This window comes from Sciurus carolinensis, chromosome 6 (assembly GCF_902686445.1).
Source record: "Sciurus carolinensis chromosome 6, mSciCar1.2, whole genome shotgun sequence".
Classification (NCBI taxonomy): domain Eukaryota; kingdom Metazoa; phylum Chordata; class Mammalia; order Rodentia; family Sciuridae; genus Sciurus; species Sciurus carolinensis.
This window is the reverse complement of record NC_062218.1, coordinates 68967367-68984915: the sequence shown is the minus strand read 5'-3', so window position 1 is coordinate 68984915 and position 17549 is coordinate 68967367. Positions and strand designations below refer to the sequence as shown.

Here is a 17549-nt window from a genome sequence, read left to right as displayed (position 1 = left end):
CCTCATTCTTTGAACCCACCACCTACATTGCCCATCTCCCTTTTCTTCTTACTAAAATTTACTATTTATTGTATTTTCTCTCTCTAGTAAATGTATGATCACTAGGGACAGGATTTGGTTTATTTTGTTTATTATTGTATCCTTAACTCCAGGAACTGTATCAGGCACATACTGATGTTGTTTAATAGGTAATCTAATATTTAGAAATAATGAACCATAGAAAACATTACTCACACCTATCCTAATCAAAGGATGTTGCTTGCTGTTAGCAAATTGTAGTTGAGAAAAGCAGTCATAGGTTAAACCTTTCTGCAAAATAGTTGGTGATATATATCAACAGACTTAAGATGTTTCTGCCCTTGGACCTTATAATTCTACTTCTTAGATTTTATTCTAAAAAATAATCAGAGGCATGAAAAACAACAAAGTATGCAATAGCCAGACAAATGGAATATTATATAGCCATTAAATATTTTGCATGTGAAGAATTAAGGAAATAAGAAAGAGTAAAAATAGTATTAAATTAAGATATTTAATGATACACATTTTACACATACTCTCAGATGTCACTGTGTGTGTGTGTGTGTGTGTGTGTGTGTGTGTGTGTGTTCGTAAGACCAAAGGGAAATGCATTAAAATCTTACAAAGTTTTATCCCAGTGAGACTGCAAGGAAAATATTTTTTATTCAATGTACTTTTGCAAATTTTCTAAGTTCTTTCAGAGTATGCATAAATTATTTTATATCAGTAAAAAAATGGACATTATAAAATGTTCTATGCATTTAACAGAAAAAAATCAGATTTCCTAGCTAAACTTTTTACATCCCAACTTAACAAATAACATTTTAAGTTCACAAAATCACTTGACTGTCACATATTTTCAACAGAAATTTCCTCCTGATCTGAAAAATATTGGTCTGATTTTTACACTTAAGTGATTCTTGGGGCTTAAGTTGTCCAGACCTCTGGTAAAAGATTTAATTGTCTTTGGTGAGAATTATATTTGGCTTGTAGTAATGATTTAAAACGTGTGTTCCTGTTGTTGCTTGGCAGAGCTGTGGCTTAATGGTGCAGGACCAAATTTTAGCTCTATGGTTTTTATAAGAATGTCTGACACCCACAGGCATGTCACAGTATTACCTCATATCTGAGAGCTCCATTGTGCACATTTATTTTGGCTAGGATGCTTTGATTTTGCTCCATATTATTGCCAAACTGACTTAGCAAAAGAAACACTGTTTTCTGAACAACTTTCTTTGTTCCCACCTTAATTCTTTAGCAGTCTTATTTAACATTACATGGAGAAAGATTATAAAAAATAAATATGACTTCAGGTTCCATAATATATCTTCTTTCTTTTCAGTTCAATATTAGGAAGAACTCCCTCCTCAGGAAACCTATTCTGAGTATTAAGAACATAACAGGTCCTCTTCTCATATACAGTGTCTCTTACATATGGATACAGATTTGGGGCATGAGCAGAGAGAAACTTACCACCTCCCACCTGGACTTTTTTTTCTCCTCATTTAGGTAAGCATCTTGGGTGATCTGTTCTGAACTGACCCACTTCTGGCCTGGCTGAGCACACTAGGAATTATTCTAAAAAGTCAGCATGGGTTGGGGAAATTCATTTTAACACCTTTGATAAAAATAAATGCCAGTCATGCCTCAGCATGTCTGTGCCTCAGGTATTCATATTTCCCACTCCAAACCTGAACTCTGTTACTCCCCAGGGATAAGAATTAGACTACAAGAATTAGATTGCCTGGAAAGGAACCTGAAAATCACACTGTACTTTCATTCTCTTCTGCTAGCAGAGAAAATCATGACATGAAATTCAAATGGTCAACACAGAGGAAAGCCAACTCACATGTAAACTTTTCTTGCATTTTATTAGAAGATAATTATTTTATATCTACTAAGAAACTGCTTAATGCTGTTTATTATGATTAAATTGCTTTAATTTTCAAGTTCTAATTGGATAACTAGTTTTCCATGTCTGAAAAAAAAAAATGCCAAAAAAGAAAACCATTTTGAATTCAGTCACTTTTCAGTTATTGTTTTCTCTTTCTCTCCCAAGTTGGATTCAAGTAAATCAGCTGCCAAAATAATAAAATGATTCAAAAAACCCTGGACACAATCCAACAGTTAGTAAGTATGGTTCTTGGTTCTCTCACAAGAAAACCGTCTCCACAAACCAGAGAGTGCATTAAACGCCAATTCTAACATTGAAAGGAAAAATCTCAGAGCAAGACTGAAGTTATTCATCAATTTACCAAAATATAAATGCTGATTATATCATTTCAAATAACTTTTGTTGTCAAAAATTTACTTTTCTCTCACAACAATATAAAGAAAAGATCTGTCCTGAAGATCTTCCACAGCACACAGCTTCCCAGCCAATATCCCTCACCCTGAGAGTGACCTCACACCTTTGTGACCGGACTAGTTTTTTTTACAGTGGGTGGAGAGGTATTCTTCTCCTTTCCAGTCTTGACAATTCTCCCATTTGATTCTGTCTACATACTGGGGAGTGGGAGAGATGGGGTAGTGTTGCCTGGGGAGAAATCTCTGCTTTTGTAAGCTATCAATCATCTGCTAAATTTAGACAGGTTCACAGTAGTTCAAGGTGTGTCTCTGGTTGATACATATAGTGTGGAGGAGGTCCTAAAAGTCATTCAGAGATACCAGGTGATCTTCTCTCTCTTAAAAGACACACCACATGGACATGAACAATGGTCCTAAAATTTCAGCAAATAACTAGCATTACAAGAATAAGCAAAACAACTCCTGTAATTTCAGAAGCTGAGGCAGGACAATTGAGAGTTCAAAGCCAGCCTCAGCAAACGCAAGGTGCTAAGCAACTCAGTGAGACCCTGTTTCTAAATTTAAAAAAAAAAAAAAAATAGGGCTGGGGATGTAGCTCAGTGATTGAGTGCCTCTGAGTTCAATTCCCAGAACCCACCCCCTCCCCCCAAAAAGAATGAGCAAAACAAACAAACTGATAAGATATGAGATACCTAATTCACCTTTTCCTTATGTAGTGGTGGGCAACTGACTTTCTGCTAAAATTAGTAAAACATGTTTTCAGATTTTATACGAGAGTTAGAATTAAACCAGGAGCTTTTCCCCCCCACTTTCCTTTAAAAGAGGAGTTTACTCAGGTTTAGTTTTGAGCATTGCTTGAAAGAAAACAAGGCCATTCAGTATTAATTACTGTCATAACAAGCACACCTCAGTTAGTCTTTAGGTGATAGATAAAGAAGAAAATCTAACTGAAGAAATCTGTGAATTGCTGGGTAGAGAAGACAATGGGCTGGTGCAAGAAAGGTTCTTGCAGCATAGAATGACTCACTCTTGCAACACTCCAATATTTGCTCTTTTACACACCAAGAGTTTTAAAGAATATCTTTTTTAAAAAGAAAAAAAAAAAAGCAAATCCTTGCAGGCACAAGGTTCAAGAATTTCTAGAACATTAGAGAATCTGGCTTTTAAATCCCTTTTTATCATCTTCTTAAGACTAACAAGTTTTAAAAGCAACTGTTTTTATCAAGAGTTAAGTGATAATGAATGCTTCTTCAGAATACTCAACCCATATCATATTCTTTTCATTGAATTAATTTAACTTAGTCAAATAACTACAAAGAAAATCAATAATCATTGGTTTTCCTAAAGAGTCAGATACTCTGTGTAGAATCTCTTGTGTCTTTTCTGTTAGTTCCTAAATGGTACATATAAATAAAAAGAAAACACAATTGTAGAAATCTAAAGTTAAATTTCATCTCTTTGTGAGTCATAAGTTTGTGATTCACCTCTCTCTCTCAGGAACACACATGAGGGTGAACACACATGCACACATACTGTGTACCAGTATTCTTGGTATTAGGGAAAAACATATCTAAGACATTTGGGGATGTTCCTGTTCACACAGACTTGTGAAGCAGATAAGTTCCTGGCAAAAATATAGTAGAGAAAAACCAAAATGGTCAGCAGAGTAAATGGCAATCTACCCCAAAACTGAGCTGTTCATTATAAAAATTTGAGAGTTAATCCAACAGTCTTAAATACTAACCAGTCACTAATTATAGCTCAAATTTGTGCTTTCTCATGTATAAACAGAACTGCAAGTCTTGAATTTGTAACTATCAAGGACCTACCTTATCTATACTTTTTCAACTTAGATGCAGGCATTTTTTATTCTTTAAAATTTATTATAATTTAGATTATCTTGAATGGACAATTAAAGACCATGTTTTAGAACAATTATGACTTTGCTAAACACAAACGATCACAGATATCCTGTAAATAAAAATTGTTATTGACACTTATCCCAGGAGTCCATTCTATGACACAATACATTATTATAATTGCTGGCAGAATTTACTAAAACTTCAAACTACAATTTGGATTTTTTTTTTCTCCCCAGGAACAATCCACTTGCTGCTCTTCACTTACTCTCTAAGCATAGTTAATTCAATTTATAGTAAGAATTTCATGCAAAACCACAAATGTCCTCTAGGTTTACCTGCCAAGGAAAATAGCTAAGGAAAACCTTCTGCAGGGTTCTATTACGTGTATAAGGTAAAGGTTCAGGAAACACAAGTCCTGCTATTTGCCTTATTTGCTGGAATTGTACTGAACATGTGACTACACTTATTAACTTCACACTGTATTTGAAAAAATTCATCTTGTGCCACATTTAATTTTTATGTTTACTATATCATGCACTCAATACTAGAAATTTCAAATTATCTAAATCGGCAGGGATTTAGTCTGCAGAAAATATTATTCCTTCACAGATCTGGGTGGAGCTCCAGGAATGTCATTTTGCAACACAAAATGTAGTACAACCACTAGAGGGTGATATATCTCCACCTTTACAAAAGTATGACACCAAATCGCTTAACAAAGTAGAACTTAGAAATCCCCAAACAACCATCATTATTAAGTCCATGGCAAAAAAAAAAAAAAGGATTAAAGGATTATCTGTGATGTGTCCTCCCATTCTTGTGAGTGAAAGCATTTGCTGGAAGATAAACCTCAGCTGCCAAGGGTTTTCCAATCTGACTACATTCTATTTCATTACTGGCCACTGTAGTTATAATCTGAAATTCTAACTGAAACACTTATCTATGATAGTTTATTCTTTTCCCTTTTCTGTTTAATATAATCTGATGGTTTACATCAATGGTGAAATTTCATCAGAAACCAAGTCAAGTCTAGAACATCCATCTAAAATCCTTAGAACCAGCAGATCATGAACACCTATATCCACAGTCAAAAGATCTCCAGTGTGAAATGGTTTTGGTTTTGGGGGGAAACTTACCTAGATTAGCTCTGAATACATGATACCTATACTAAAAGCTGACTTCTATATGTGCAAACTCTTATTTTCACCTGGGACCTATAATGACATTGCTATACTCCCAGAACTACAGATTAAATCCAAATATAGCCAATGCCATGGGCGAGCAGATAACCACCACAGAATAAAAGTTAATTCCAAATAGAAAACATTTTCCCAAGAGAGAGAGTCCCCATTTGAAACACACATTAAGAAATCAGCTTTTCACTAAATAACAAACTTAGAATAATCATAGTTAGCCCCAGTCTTTCAAATCACAGGTCAAATGGTTATCTTAAAAAAAAAAAAAAAAGAAAAAAGAAAGAAAGAAAGGTGATGGGGACCACTTATTACAGACATTAAAACATTTGGTAACTTTAAAATGACTTTTTTTTCTTGATGACTCTGACACACAATGGGCATTTGTTTGCAGTCTGTGGTGTCCATTTAACTTTGCTTTATTTAACTTGTTCAGGGCAAATGACTTCCCTGCAAGGTAGATGCCTTCCTCTGATCCCTGTGCTCTGGTCTGGGTCCTTATTTATTTATGTTTTAAGTGAGATTATGGTTTTGCTGTTGTCTTTTAGTTGAACAGGGTAATTCTTTGACCCACAACTGAAAATAAAAGAGCAGCTTTGTTTTAAAGTAGAAAGGGACATTTGTTTTGGTATCACCACCCTATGCCTGCAGCCTGGAGTTGGATCCTACCAACATGAATATGCTGAAAGGAAGAAAAACTAACTCAGGGTCTCCTGATAGTTGTTAAAGTGGCAATATGCCCATTATTTTCCTAGCTGGCAAAACCTCTGTGCAGGAGAGACAAACTGGCTGCTTCTGAGTACAACGCTAATCTTGTGTAATAGTGTGAGCTCACTGCCCTACAAAGCAGTAATTATCAACAGCATTTTCAGAGGGATGTGAGTTACTCCCACTGTGAGACCACTGTGAAACAGGGGGCCTCAGGCAGAGCCCCACAGAGCAACTTCCATTTAATCCATGCAATGAATGGTGCCAGTAGACTCCTTCACCCCAGCTTGTTTGCACAGGTCTTCAGTCATGAAATGCTAGGGATCCAAATGTGAGGAGAGACAAGAAAGTGCCAAAAAAGATTCAACTTTTTTTGGGGGGGGCGGGGGTGGTTTCCCATGGTTATGCATTTCCTTAAACTAATTAGCAATTAAATTTAAACATCTGCATGTGATTCTAAAGTTTCATAAAGCCTTGTTGGTAAAACATCCCTGAGAGGGCGTTGACAAGTTTTCTTCTTTTTTTCTGTTTTCAGGATAATCTTGTCAAGTATGAAATGATTTTCCAGTGGTGGGTAATTATTTTTCCAGCTGTTCAACCTATCACTAGCCACCTGAACTCGATAGAGAGGCGTTTTGTGTTCTAGAACTACCCTATGACCCAATAATTCACATGCAGATTCAGAAGAACCAGTTCTTGATTTCAAATCAAATTAAATTGCAACACAAGTAACATTTTTCAGTATGAACTCAGTGGTCTTGGGTTGGAAGGAATCTGGGAAATCTTCCACTCATGAGAAATACGTTAAAGAATGAGGAAACAGCATATGTTTTTCTTGGCTGTTAGGTTAATATAATGAAGTCTGTGAAGTTTAACATAATTAAATTAACATTGATAATGCAGTGTGACTTGTTCACAGAGAAGTGGCATTTGGCTTGGAGCTAATACCACACCACAGCTGACACATGTGCAAAAATTTTATGGGAAGTCTCCTGAGATTTTCAGGTAGAAAATGTAAAACTTAAGGGTTTGGGGGTGGGGTGGAATTTTAAAATATATATTTTTATTTTTTAAATGATACACAATAATTACACATGTTCATAGGGTAGGGTGTGACATTTCAATACATGTATGCAGTGTGTGATGGTCACATCAGAGTGATTAGTGTATCCATCATTTCAAACATTTATCTATTTTTTGTGTTGGAAATATTTACTCTCAAAGAGTCATTTTTAAGATTTTTTAAAAAGACAAAAAACCTTAGTTTTATTGAGAGTCTTTTGTTTGACATTATTTTCTGCCAAACTATGTGTAGTCCTTTCAAACAAGCAGAAACCTGCAAACAAGCTTAGAAAGCACCGGAATGAGTTAATACTCCTGATTCTCTTTTCAGTGTCCAAGACATCTGGGAGAGGAAGGAGGATAGGAACTTTTGTGTTTATAGAAGGGTAATAATGATACATTCCTGCAGAAAAGGAATAATGGTTTATGGCCTATGACTTGTTACTCCTTTGCTCTGCCCCTTTTAAGAGTCTCTTCCTGGTTTATGGGCTATTTCTTTATTGTTTCTATTTTTTTCAAAGCTGTGATGTCTCACAACAGTTTGCTTAATAGACTGATGTGTTTTCTCATGAAAGAGGAAAAGAGGTCTCTGGATTTAAAGTCAGATCCAGGCCAATCTGGCAATTCCTGCGCCTCAGCTCTAATCAACTGGGGGAGGAGGGCAAGTGACGTCAACTCCAGTGATGCCAACTTGCCAGGGATGCACTATGCTTGCCAAAACTTAAAAAAAAAAAAAAAATCAGTTATCTTCCAGAAATATTTTCAAGTAGAATTTTTAAGTACAAAAAAAAAAAGTGTACGATTAATTGTTCTATCCATTAGCCTTTTGTAATCTTCCACCATAACTATCAAGGTGCAAGTTGAGTTAGTTAGAGCTAGAAAAGAAGACATTTATGGATCTGGGAGGCAGTGAATTATTCTAGAGCTTCCTGACTAGATTCCAACAAATTCAGAAGGGAGGAAGTCTCTATTCTCTCCCAAGAGGAGGGCAGGACACTCCTCCCAGGAAGTGAAGCCTCCCAGGAAGGACAGGACACTCCTCCCAGGGGCTGACATTGCGCACTGACAAAATAGAAATTACTAAGTAAAAAAAGTGAAGATGCTGAAAATGTGTGTGTGTGTGTGTGTGTGTGTGTATGTATTTAATATTTAAGAAGAAAATTAGGGCCTTTTTATAGAAAAAAAAAATCAAACCTTCCCAAAGTCCCTCAATATTATAAAAAGGAAACTGGATTTTATTCACTCCTTAATCTCTGAACATTACCATCTAAGGGATCAGTTTTCCTTGAAGTAACCATGTCTGATTCACTGAAGAGGCCAATCCCCAGGACCAAGTGGGCTTTGATGGCTCTAGCGCAGATCACTGAAGGAGGAGACAAAGGAGCACAGACCATTCTCCAAGGGTGTGCGCTGCAGGGCTGTTCTCACATATGGAGGTCCCTCCCCACATACTCACACATGGAAAAGAAGGGTGACCCACCATCTGGTCCAGGGCAGGCAGGAGAGAAGGCCCTCAGTGAACGCTATGATAACTCTATTCTTGGGCATCAAAAAGAGGAGGGGTAAGAGATCACTGTGTGAACTGTCACACACTTGTAAACCCAGAGACCTGGGAGGCTGAGGCAAGAGGATCACAAGTTTAAGGCCAGCCTCAGCAATTTAGTGAGGCCCTAAGCAACTTAATGAGACCCTGTGTCAAAATAAAAAATAAAAAGAGCCAGGGGTGTAGCTCAGTGGCACAGCATCCCTGGATTCAATCACTGGTACCAAAAAAAAAAAAAAAAAAAAAAAACCAATCTGCTGAGAGTCACCATATGATTTTAACCCTAACCCACTAGTTGAGGAGGGGCATTACACAAAGTTGTATGATTAAGATTTCTGCTACCTCCTTAATTGTGCTTTCCCATGGAGACAATATGGTCATTAGTTGAAAAAAATTCTGATGATTATTTTGCCAGGAAGTATGTAGATAGGGAACTATAAATGATTCCAAAATGTTTCTTGATGTCTGGCTTCCTCTGTACTAGCATGATTAGCTTCAGAGAGTGGATTGATAAATGAAGCTCTAGCTAACACATGGCAACCAAATCATCATTGGTCAAGCAATTTATAAAAATCAAATGAGCAGATAATATTTAGGAGTGTTATTTCCTTTTGCTTATTTTGCTACATTTGGATATAAATAATGAAGTTTTTAAAAAGACATGCTTTTCTTCAGAAAATACATGAAATACTTCTCATTTTGGGGGGGAAACAATCTTCCTTAAGTAATTGTTGTTTTCCTACAGTTTCATGGAAAAATCTACCCTGATATCACTCAAACATGCAGGAGTGGCAGAGGCCAAAGTGTACTTTCCATCTTTAACTGTGAAGTTTATTACAAAGGTGTTCCTAGGGGACAGCTATGGACACAACTGTCATCATTTCCAATGGAAACATTTGTTTCCTTTGCTTCCTTTGGTGTTAATACCTGTTGCAAGATATATTATGTTCAGCTATATACTTTCAATGTTCAGGAACATATCTTTCTTCTTTTTGTCATTTTTACCAGTGCACTATAAGTGGAGTTTTTTATTTAGATAAACAAGAAATGTCACAAAGAGATTCATCTGCAAGACTTAATGTGGTTATTTCAGGATTCAGAAGACAGAGTGAGCAATGAATGTATATTGATTATCATGTGTTCATTCATATTTATTAAGCATCTAATGTATGGCAACTACTCTACTAGAGTCTGGAAAAAACAGAGATGGAAGTTAACTCCTGTCTCAGAATGGTCAGTGTCAGGGAGTTAATCCCACAAGGCTCTAGAATGAAAGGGCCATGGAGTACGGAGGAGCCGGGGTCATGCCCAGGTAGGAGCCCTCTGGGAGGAAGGAGACCCTGTACTGTGCAGGGCATCTGAATGTTCTGAAATGAATCAGGGCAAGAGATAAGAACAGGCTTAGCACCAGGGCAGTATGTGTAAAGCCCCCCAAGAGAGGTCATGACTTACTCCAGAAACTCATTATTTTGAGATACTATAGCTTAGAAACTGACAAATAGAGTTGCTGGGCTTTGTCTCTTATGCCAATAATTTTGTACCAAAAATTTTGTACCAAAAGCAAAGGGAAGACATGGAAGAATTGTAAGGAGGGAGGAGAAAGAGTTCACAGGCAGGGGAGGGGAAATTCACTGGCACCTGAAGGCAGAGCTGAGGGAAACACTTCAGATCAGTCATTCAGTTAAGAATTGGTCAAAGAAACAATTTTAAAGTCAGTCAATAGTGCAGATGCTAGATAAGAACCATTTGAGTTCTCCATCTTTAATGTGTGTTTAACTAGGACAGTTCAACTTAGCATATTTGAAGACAGCATGGGTGCCAAGGAAAGAGATTCATAATGTAAGTGTTTTGAAAGGATTTCTAATAAAGCAGTGGGTGTGTTTCACTGTTGGGGATAAATAGTCAAGTTAAAGAATAACTGCTTAGGGGAAAGCCAAGTGACAAAGTGAAAACTGAAACGTATTAAGAGAAAGTAACTTAAACAAAAATCAAAAGGGTCAGGCCATCTAATTTGTGAGTGTACTTTTGTGAAATTTACTGGGCAAATACCCCAAATGAAGGTGATTTCTAAAATATAACAAAAACAAGAATTTGGTATTTTATCAATCATATCAACATCCTATTATAGAAGTCAATAATGTGGAATGAATCAATCAGTATCTGAAGAAAATTTAGATGACTTGGCCAAACAACATCACTAATTTAATATAAACATGAATTGAGTTAGTCTAGCTATAAAGCATAATCATGTTAAATGATATAATTATACTGCAAGCTTATTGGAAGCAAAATATAATTATTTCAATAAAAATCATTTGAAATTGAGATTTAATATAAACTTGTTTGTTTTCCCTGAATCATATGATTGCATATCAAAAGATAGTATAAGGTAAATATCAAAGGTCCTTTTTATCTTAACACTGTTTTACCTCCCAAGGTGAATAAGGTCTAATAAATCTTTCAAACAAAAAATGAAGAGAGAGAGAGGGAGGATGCAGAAGAGAAGAATCTTTCTAAAACATAAACAAAATCCATAGAAATTGCACCTAGTCAAGTTAACACCATTTCCAAGTATAAGCAGATACTGCTCACCCCAGTGAAGACCTGACCAGCTATTAGGGATATTTTCAAAAGTAAGAAAATTGGAGTAAACAGTGAAACAAAGGAGAGCTATTTTATTCAAAGGCCAGCACACATATGGAACCTATTAAGGGGATGGTGACTGTAGAAAGAAATACAAACGGCTTTAAGAGACACCTAGGCTATCTCAGAAAGGAAGGGGACAGAGGAAAGGGTGGATTCAAAAGCAGGAAAGTGGGCCCAAGATCAGTCAAATGGGAGGGAGAGAGGTTGCTAGGCAGATGGTCTTCTCTGTTCCCAAATGTTCAAAGCTCAGGGACACTCCTTAGCACGCTTTTATTTTACACAAAGAGTGAATTAAGAAGAAACCAAAGGTTTGTCTGAGTTTTTTTCGAGAAGTACTTGTGTCATTTTTTGAATAAACTTTGCTTGTTTATGTTATTTGCTGCCTTCTTCAATGAAGGCTCTCTCGCTTAACATGCACTTACTCCTTGGTTCTCAAAGGTGGGAATTAATTGAGGAAGGTTCTACATTATGCTGTATGGTTATCTATGATAGCATCATCTATGCTATCTTCCTCCGAAAATTTCCAAGGAAGGTCAATATTTCTCTTTCTACAAGGTGGGATGCTTACTAATTCACCAAATTCAGGGCCAATCTAGACCATGGAAATGGTAATTTGTTTTTTCACAGTACTTGTGTGCATTAAAAACTAATGCCCAGAAGTGAAAAAAATAGTTAAGTAACCTTGCAGTGGTAAAATGAAATAATGACATTTCATGAGTTGAACTCACTAGTATGGACCTGGCAGGAAAGATAAAGTCCCTAAATTATTTTACAGACCCACATAGCTATTGATAGTAGCCAATATTCCATCTCATTAACTAAGATCACAGTGGTATGGGATGAGGCCTTGTCCTAGACACAATCTGAAATAAAAAGTGGGGCAAAGAATACAGCTTTGAAGAGATGAACTGCTAATGGAAAGACCAGGGTAAACATCTAGGAACACAATCTATGCTAAGAATGAAAGCATACAATCATTCTAAATAACTAATGATGGATTTTAAACAACCAGGACTTGGCTCAGTTAGGTCAGGGTCTAGTATCCTTCCAATTGTATGTTCACTTATAAAATTAAATTATAAAAATGAAATGATCTGTCTTTAATAAAAAATTAATACATCAGGACTCATGTCATATCAACCATTATTAATCTAAGTGACCATTATTATCTCCCTTAGGTACAGAAAATGAAAACATACAGATGCAGCAAATACAGGTACACCATCTAGCTAAGACAATTAGAGGGAACTGGGGCCATTGATCCTGTGATCGTGGTTCCTATATCTTCCTGGTACTTTTTTAGACAAGCTACTTTCTCTATTTACTCTCTCTCTCTCTCTCTTTCTTAACCAAAGGACCTACTTATAAACTTGAGGTAGAAGTAGTGTCAATTTAACATTCAGAGTGATAACAGACAACAGAGAGCAATCCAGGCTTTATGTTAGGTTGCTCAAACCAAAACTACCAGCTAGAGGAAACTGTGGCTTTGAAGACAGGCCTGAGTGCACACACTAGTATCACCACTTAATAGCCATATGACTCAACCTGACTGACCTTCCCATCCTTCACCTTTAAAACAGGTGATATAAATGAGCTCAATGCACATCTAGACATAGACAAACGAGTGCTGTTTCCATAAAAGCCCAGAGAAGTTCCCTGAACACTTCCAAACACGGAGGTTACTTTGGCATTTGTTGTAGAATTGCCAAATTCATGAAATCCAGATGAGTGAAAGGTAAAGAATAAATTTAAGTACCTAAGCAATTTACACACAAAGACAACTTAGTTATTTTTAATTTTTACTCTTTTATCAAATATCAAATTTGATTTGCACTTATGTCTAGCCTGGTGGATCCCATTATCTGCATTTCAAGTCACCTTGGAACATGTAAGAAAATACAGCTGCTGGAGGTTTTGCTAGACTAAATCTTGTCTGGAGCCTAGACACCACTTTAATTATTCTCCCCTGGTGACTCTAGTGAACAGTCAGCACTGAGTACCACCAGATACCAATCATACCCAAACTGTTTCTAAAGAATTAGGCCCACTTGACCAGGAGTGACTCAAAACAGTTTCATGGGCTCTGATTTAAGAACCTACTACAGTTTACTCTAAGTTGTGACCAGCATTACCAAATCACTTTTTTCTTTAAGAAGTAGAAAAAAAATTGATATAAAATTAGTTAGCAGTGTTTAAATGGAAGGGAATTCACAACTTCATAAATCAACAATTTTCTTTACATTAGAAGAATCTGTTTACTGAATATAAATAAGCCATGCTTTAAAGCAGATTTCCATTGCAATTATGTAAGAGGAAAAGGTATTTTAATAGATCTTTATTCTTTTCTTTTTGGCTCTGTAGCTTAAAAAGATAACCATCTGAAACACAGACTCAAGATGATTCTTCTGATTATCTAGTTTTCCCTTCAATGGAAATTTGTTACAATCCTCTTTGAAAGAAAGCCCTATAGCCACCAAATTCAAGGGTAATGGATGTTGGATCAGTCTGAAACATTTTTGTTAACTCTGCCCTGTCTCTAAGTGACTCTGAGCCAGTCACTGAACTTGTCTCCAGTCTAATGCACCCTCTGTCACATGCAAACAGCACACAGCACCAAGCTCCTAGAATTGTCCCTCTCATCGGCATCTTACCAGTGCGCTGCCATCAGTCCAACGGAAGTCATGCTCAAACATCTTGTCATTGAGGCCTATCCACTGATAATCATGGCCCACACCTAAGGCATGGGAAACAACACAGATATTTTTACTACCTTTCCCATATATGGATAGAAATATAGCAAAGAAAATTATTTTCAAAATGAAACATGCATCTTCTTTTCTTGCTGGAATTTTATTCAGTTGTTCATAGAAAAAAACTCTCCTAGACTATCATTTGTTCTTCTGCTCAATGTGCTTCAAACCGAAAAGCTAATTTGCAAACACTGTGAGACATTAAAATATCAGACACAGACAATAACTTCCCTAGCCATTTACTATAATTAAATACTTTTTCCATTCTTACTCATGATTGAAATTTTCCACTTACTTTTTGTTAATTTAGGTCATTGGCAAAAATTCAGTGACCCAATAAAATATACCAGATCTTACTCATTCTACCCTCACTTTGGAAGCCACATGTTTTTTCTCAAAGCATTTTTAACAGCACCTGAGTTAGATATTTCTCAAAAATTACCCTCAAAATATTTTCTTTTACCATGAGATGATTCACTAACAAAAATATCATTCAATGGAGTTAAGTGGACCTCTGTCCAGACTGCAAATTAATAATTAAACTTCAAAAAGATTGCAGACATCATGGGAACATGTTCAATAGGGCACTGAACAGTGTTTCATGAGAAAAATATTTCTACATATTTGCTACATGAAATCTAGTTGCCCCCTCTGTTACAGTTTAAGAAGTTATTAAACAGCTCTGGTATTAGGTTTCATGAGTTTTCAATCTCCACCTATTCATATTTTTAATATGTAGCTCACTTTCTATGGTCTAAAATAATTAGAAACTTGGATGAGAACCAACGGGCACAGAGGGAAGATTAGGCTGCTATTCGTAATTCAGTCTTAACTAGCAGGATAAAAACAACTGTTAAAGCAAATTTAACTTTAGATGATACAAATATTCAAAATAGAGACCATGAAAATAACCAAGGTGAGAATTATATTGAACTGCAAGAAACGGCCATTTTTGTAAGTCAAAAGAGTATCAAATAATAATTTATGACTCCACCTATAGCCTACTGTTTCACCTATTAACTGCTGACTGGTCGAGTAACGGCTTCCTCATCGGATAGCCAAATATTTCCCAAACTGGAAGAGGTGAGATGATTTTTAGGTAGTTCACAGAGGAGGGATTTAATAAACTGAATTAAGACTGAGGAAGGTACATCTTTTCAGTTGGATACAGAGAAAACTAAGAAAGTGGTGAGAAGAGTGAAATTTCAGAAAACTCATGTTTATCTGGTACATACGATTCACAAACATTTGTTCCTCATGAGACAGGATGCTTGTGAGATGGGCGCCCTGCAGGCGGCACTCCCTTTCAGCTGCATCCCACGTGCGTCGGTGAGCGAAGTACTTGTAGCACTGCCCTTGGAATTTGTGCCAGCCGTAGTCACATGTCTCAGTGTCTGAGAAGAAACAAGGCAAGGGCTTATTAAAGTCACCTACGTCATGCATGCAAACTTGGCTGCTCAGAAGAGTGCTGATAGGATACCCAAGCCAATATCTATGCAATGTCCCTGAAGTAACTGATTCATAAAAGTTGGTCACCATGACAAAGAAATCATTATAAATTAAGCCCAACTAACCCCAGCAAAGTGGGTGGTTATACGTCTTTGGACTGAAAGGCAGTGTCTAACTGCTACTTCCTTGATTAGATCCAGTTTTCACAGAAGAGCAAACGGGAAGAGCAGCCAGCCCAAACCTTGTGGGCTGCAGTGTCTGCTGACTTACTCGGGAAGCAGTGGAGACAAATTCCTTACCGACAGGACTTTCTCAGAGAATCATTCCAATGATAAGATAAGCATTTGGGTTAACAAAATTGTGAATGCTCTATTTGCAAGACTTCCAAGGCTCTGGGAGTAGTCCTTCCCCACTACCCAGAAAGGTATCTTGGGAGCCAACAGGCTCTTGTCACATGGGATTTACAAAGAGAAAAATCAATCATGATGAGGCAGTTTTCAATGTGTGCACTCTTCTGCCAAAGAGAAGAAAACCAGGGAACTCCCAGAGCAAATGCATCAGACTTTTATTTTTTAAGCATATTATAAATGAAACAGCTACATTCTTTAACTGAGCGCCCCCTTCCCACCATGTCATATGTGTGCGCACACATGTGTATGTCTTCTCTTTTGTAAATAGCCTGCCATAACTGATGATCCCATGTGATGAAAACATTTTTCAAATATATCTGAAGTTTACACCAGCAGGAAGCTTCAGTTTTACTTTTTTATTTTACCAAATTGATGTATATTTTCAAAAACGCAGGTTTGCTAAAAGCACTGTGCTCACATTTTAAATTTTCCCTCAAACTCACCCAGCCACTGGTGGGTCACATTCTATATGTTAAATAAAAAACAATGGCAAAAAATTTGACTTTTACAACATATATCTCACAAATATTCTGAAGCAGTTATATGTAAAAGCTATCAGAATCTCCCAGATTATCTTATAAGCATACCTTCTCCCCTAATTTTAATAATCCAAGAAGAAAACAAAAGCCTACTAGATTAAATGAATGCAGTTTCATGTGGTGGACTCAGTGGCAAAATGAAAACTCAAACTGTCTTTCGATTCTCACTCAGTTTACTCCTCTTCCCCTGGTTATGGAGAAGTATCTTTTCCCAGAGTTCTAACTTTTTTCCTGGTTTCATTGACTTAGACCATGTTCACGCAACAGATGTGGCTTATCTCGGAGAGCAGTCTTCATCTCAGTTTAGTCTATCAGGCCTGTTGTTTGGTTACAACTTGCTGACTAATTGTTTGGAATAATGTTCACTGGAAGTTTTGAGTTTATTAAAGTGTTGTTTGGAGATCACCAAATCTCACAGGAAAGGACTAAGGACACAGTCAGATGGTTTGGTATAAAAGCAGCACTCAGCATCACAAAATGAAGCAAATTTTGGTCACTTGGATTGTTGTTTTCTTTTTGGGAAATTTGGAAGAATGCAGAGGTGAGGGGGGGCAGGGAGCGGAGGAAGCAGAACTTCACATGGGGGTGTTCTTTTATAGGGGAGGAGAACTGGAAAACATTTTAGAATATTCTCACTACCAAAGTGATTACTGTGATATTGTAATAGCATAGCTTTCTCCAACCTTGGACGTTATCACTTATTTTAAGACACACAGTTTAAAATTCCAGAGGATCATCACATCTTGAACAATACGGAGAAAAAGAAATCTCTGTACTTTCTTTTCTTCTGTTAACCTGAGTGATTTCAGTTTGATTTTCTTTGTCTTTTGCTACTAAAATAGATTATCACTAAACATTTTTTCTCTTTCACAAAAAAAAAATGATAAATTTTATATGCATAACTATGTCATTGTTACACAATGCTGCTATGGTTTGTTTCCCTAAGGTTCATGTGCTGGGAGTTTGGTCTCCAGAGGCAGTATTAAGAGGTGGTAGAACATTTAAGAGATGGGGCTTGAGGAAGGTAATTAGGTTATGGAGGCCACACCCTCCTGGTCT

General features: G+C 36.7%; 1 protein-coding gene across 4 annotated transcripts in view; it reads right to left on the bottom strand.

Annotated features, from left to right (window-relative positions):
• The window catches only part of Vcan (versican), a 111307-nt gene that overhangs the window by 8990 nt on the left and 84768 nt on the right, over window positions 1-17549 (bottom strand). For all 4 annotated transcript variants that reach the window (XM_047556009.1, XM_047556011.1, XM_047556010.1 and 1 more), the window contains 2 exons: window positions 15328-15486; window positions 13994-14076 (listed from right to left, as the gene is read on the bottom strand). In XM_047556009.1, the coding sequence (XP_047411965.1) occupies window positions 13994-14076; window positions 15328-15486 (242 nt within the window). The remainder of the gene's footprint in view (window positions 1-13993; window positions 14077-15327; window positions 15487-17549) is intronic.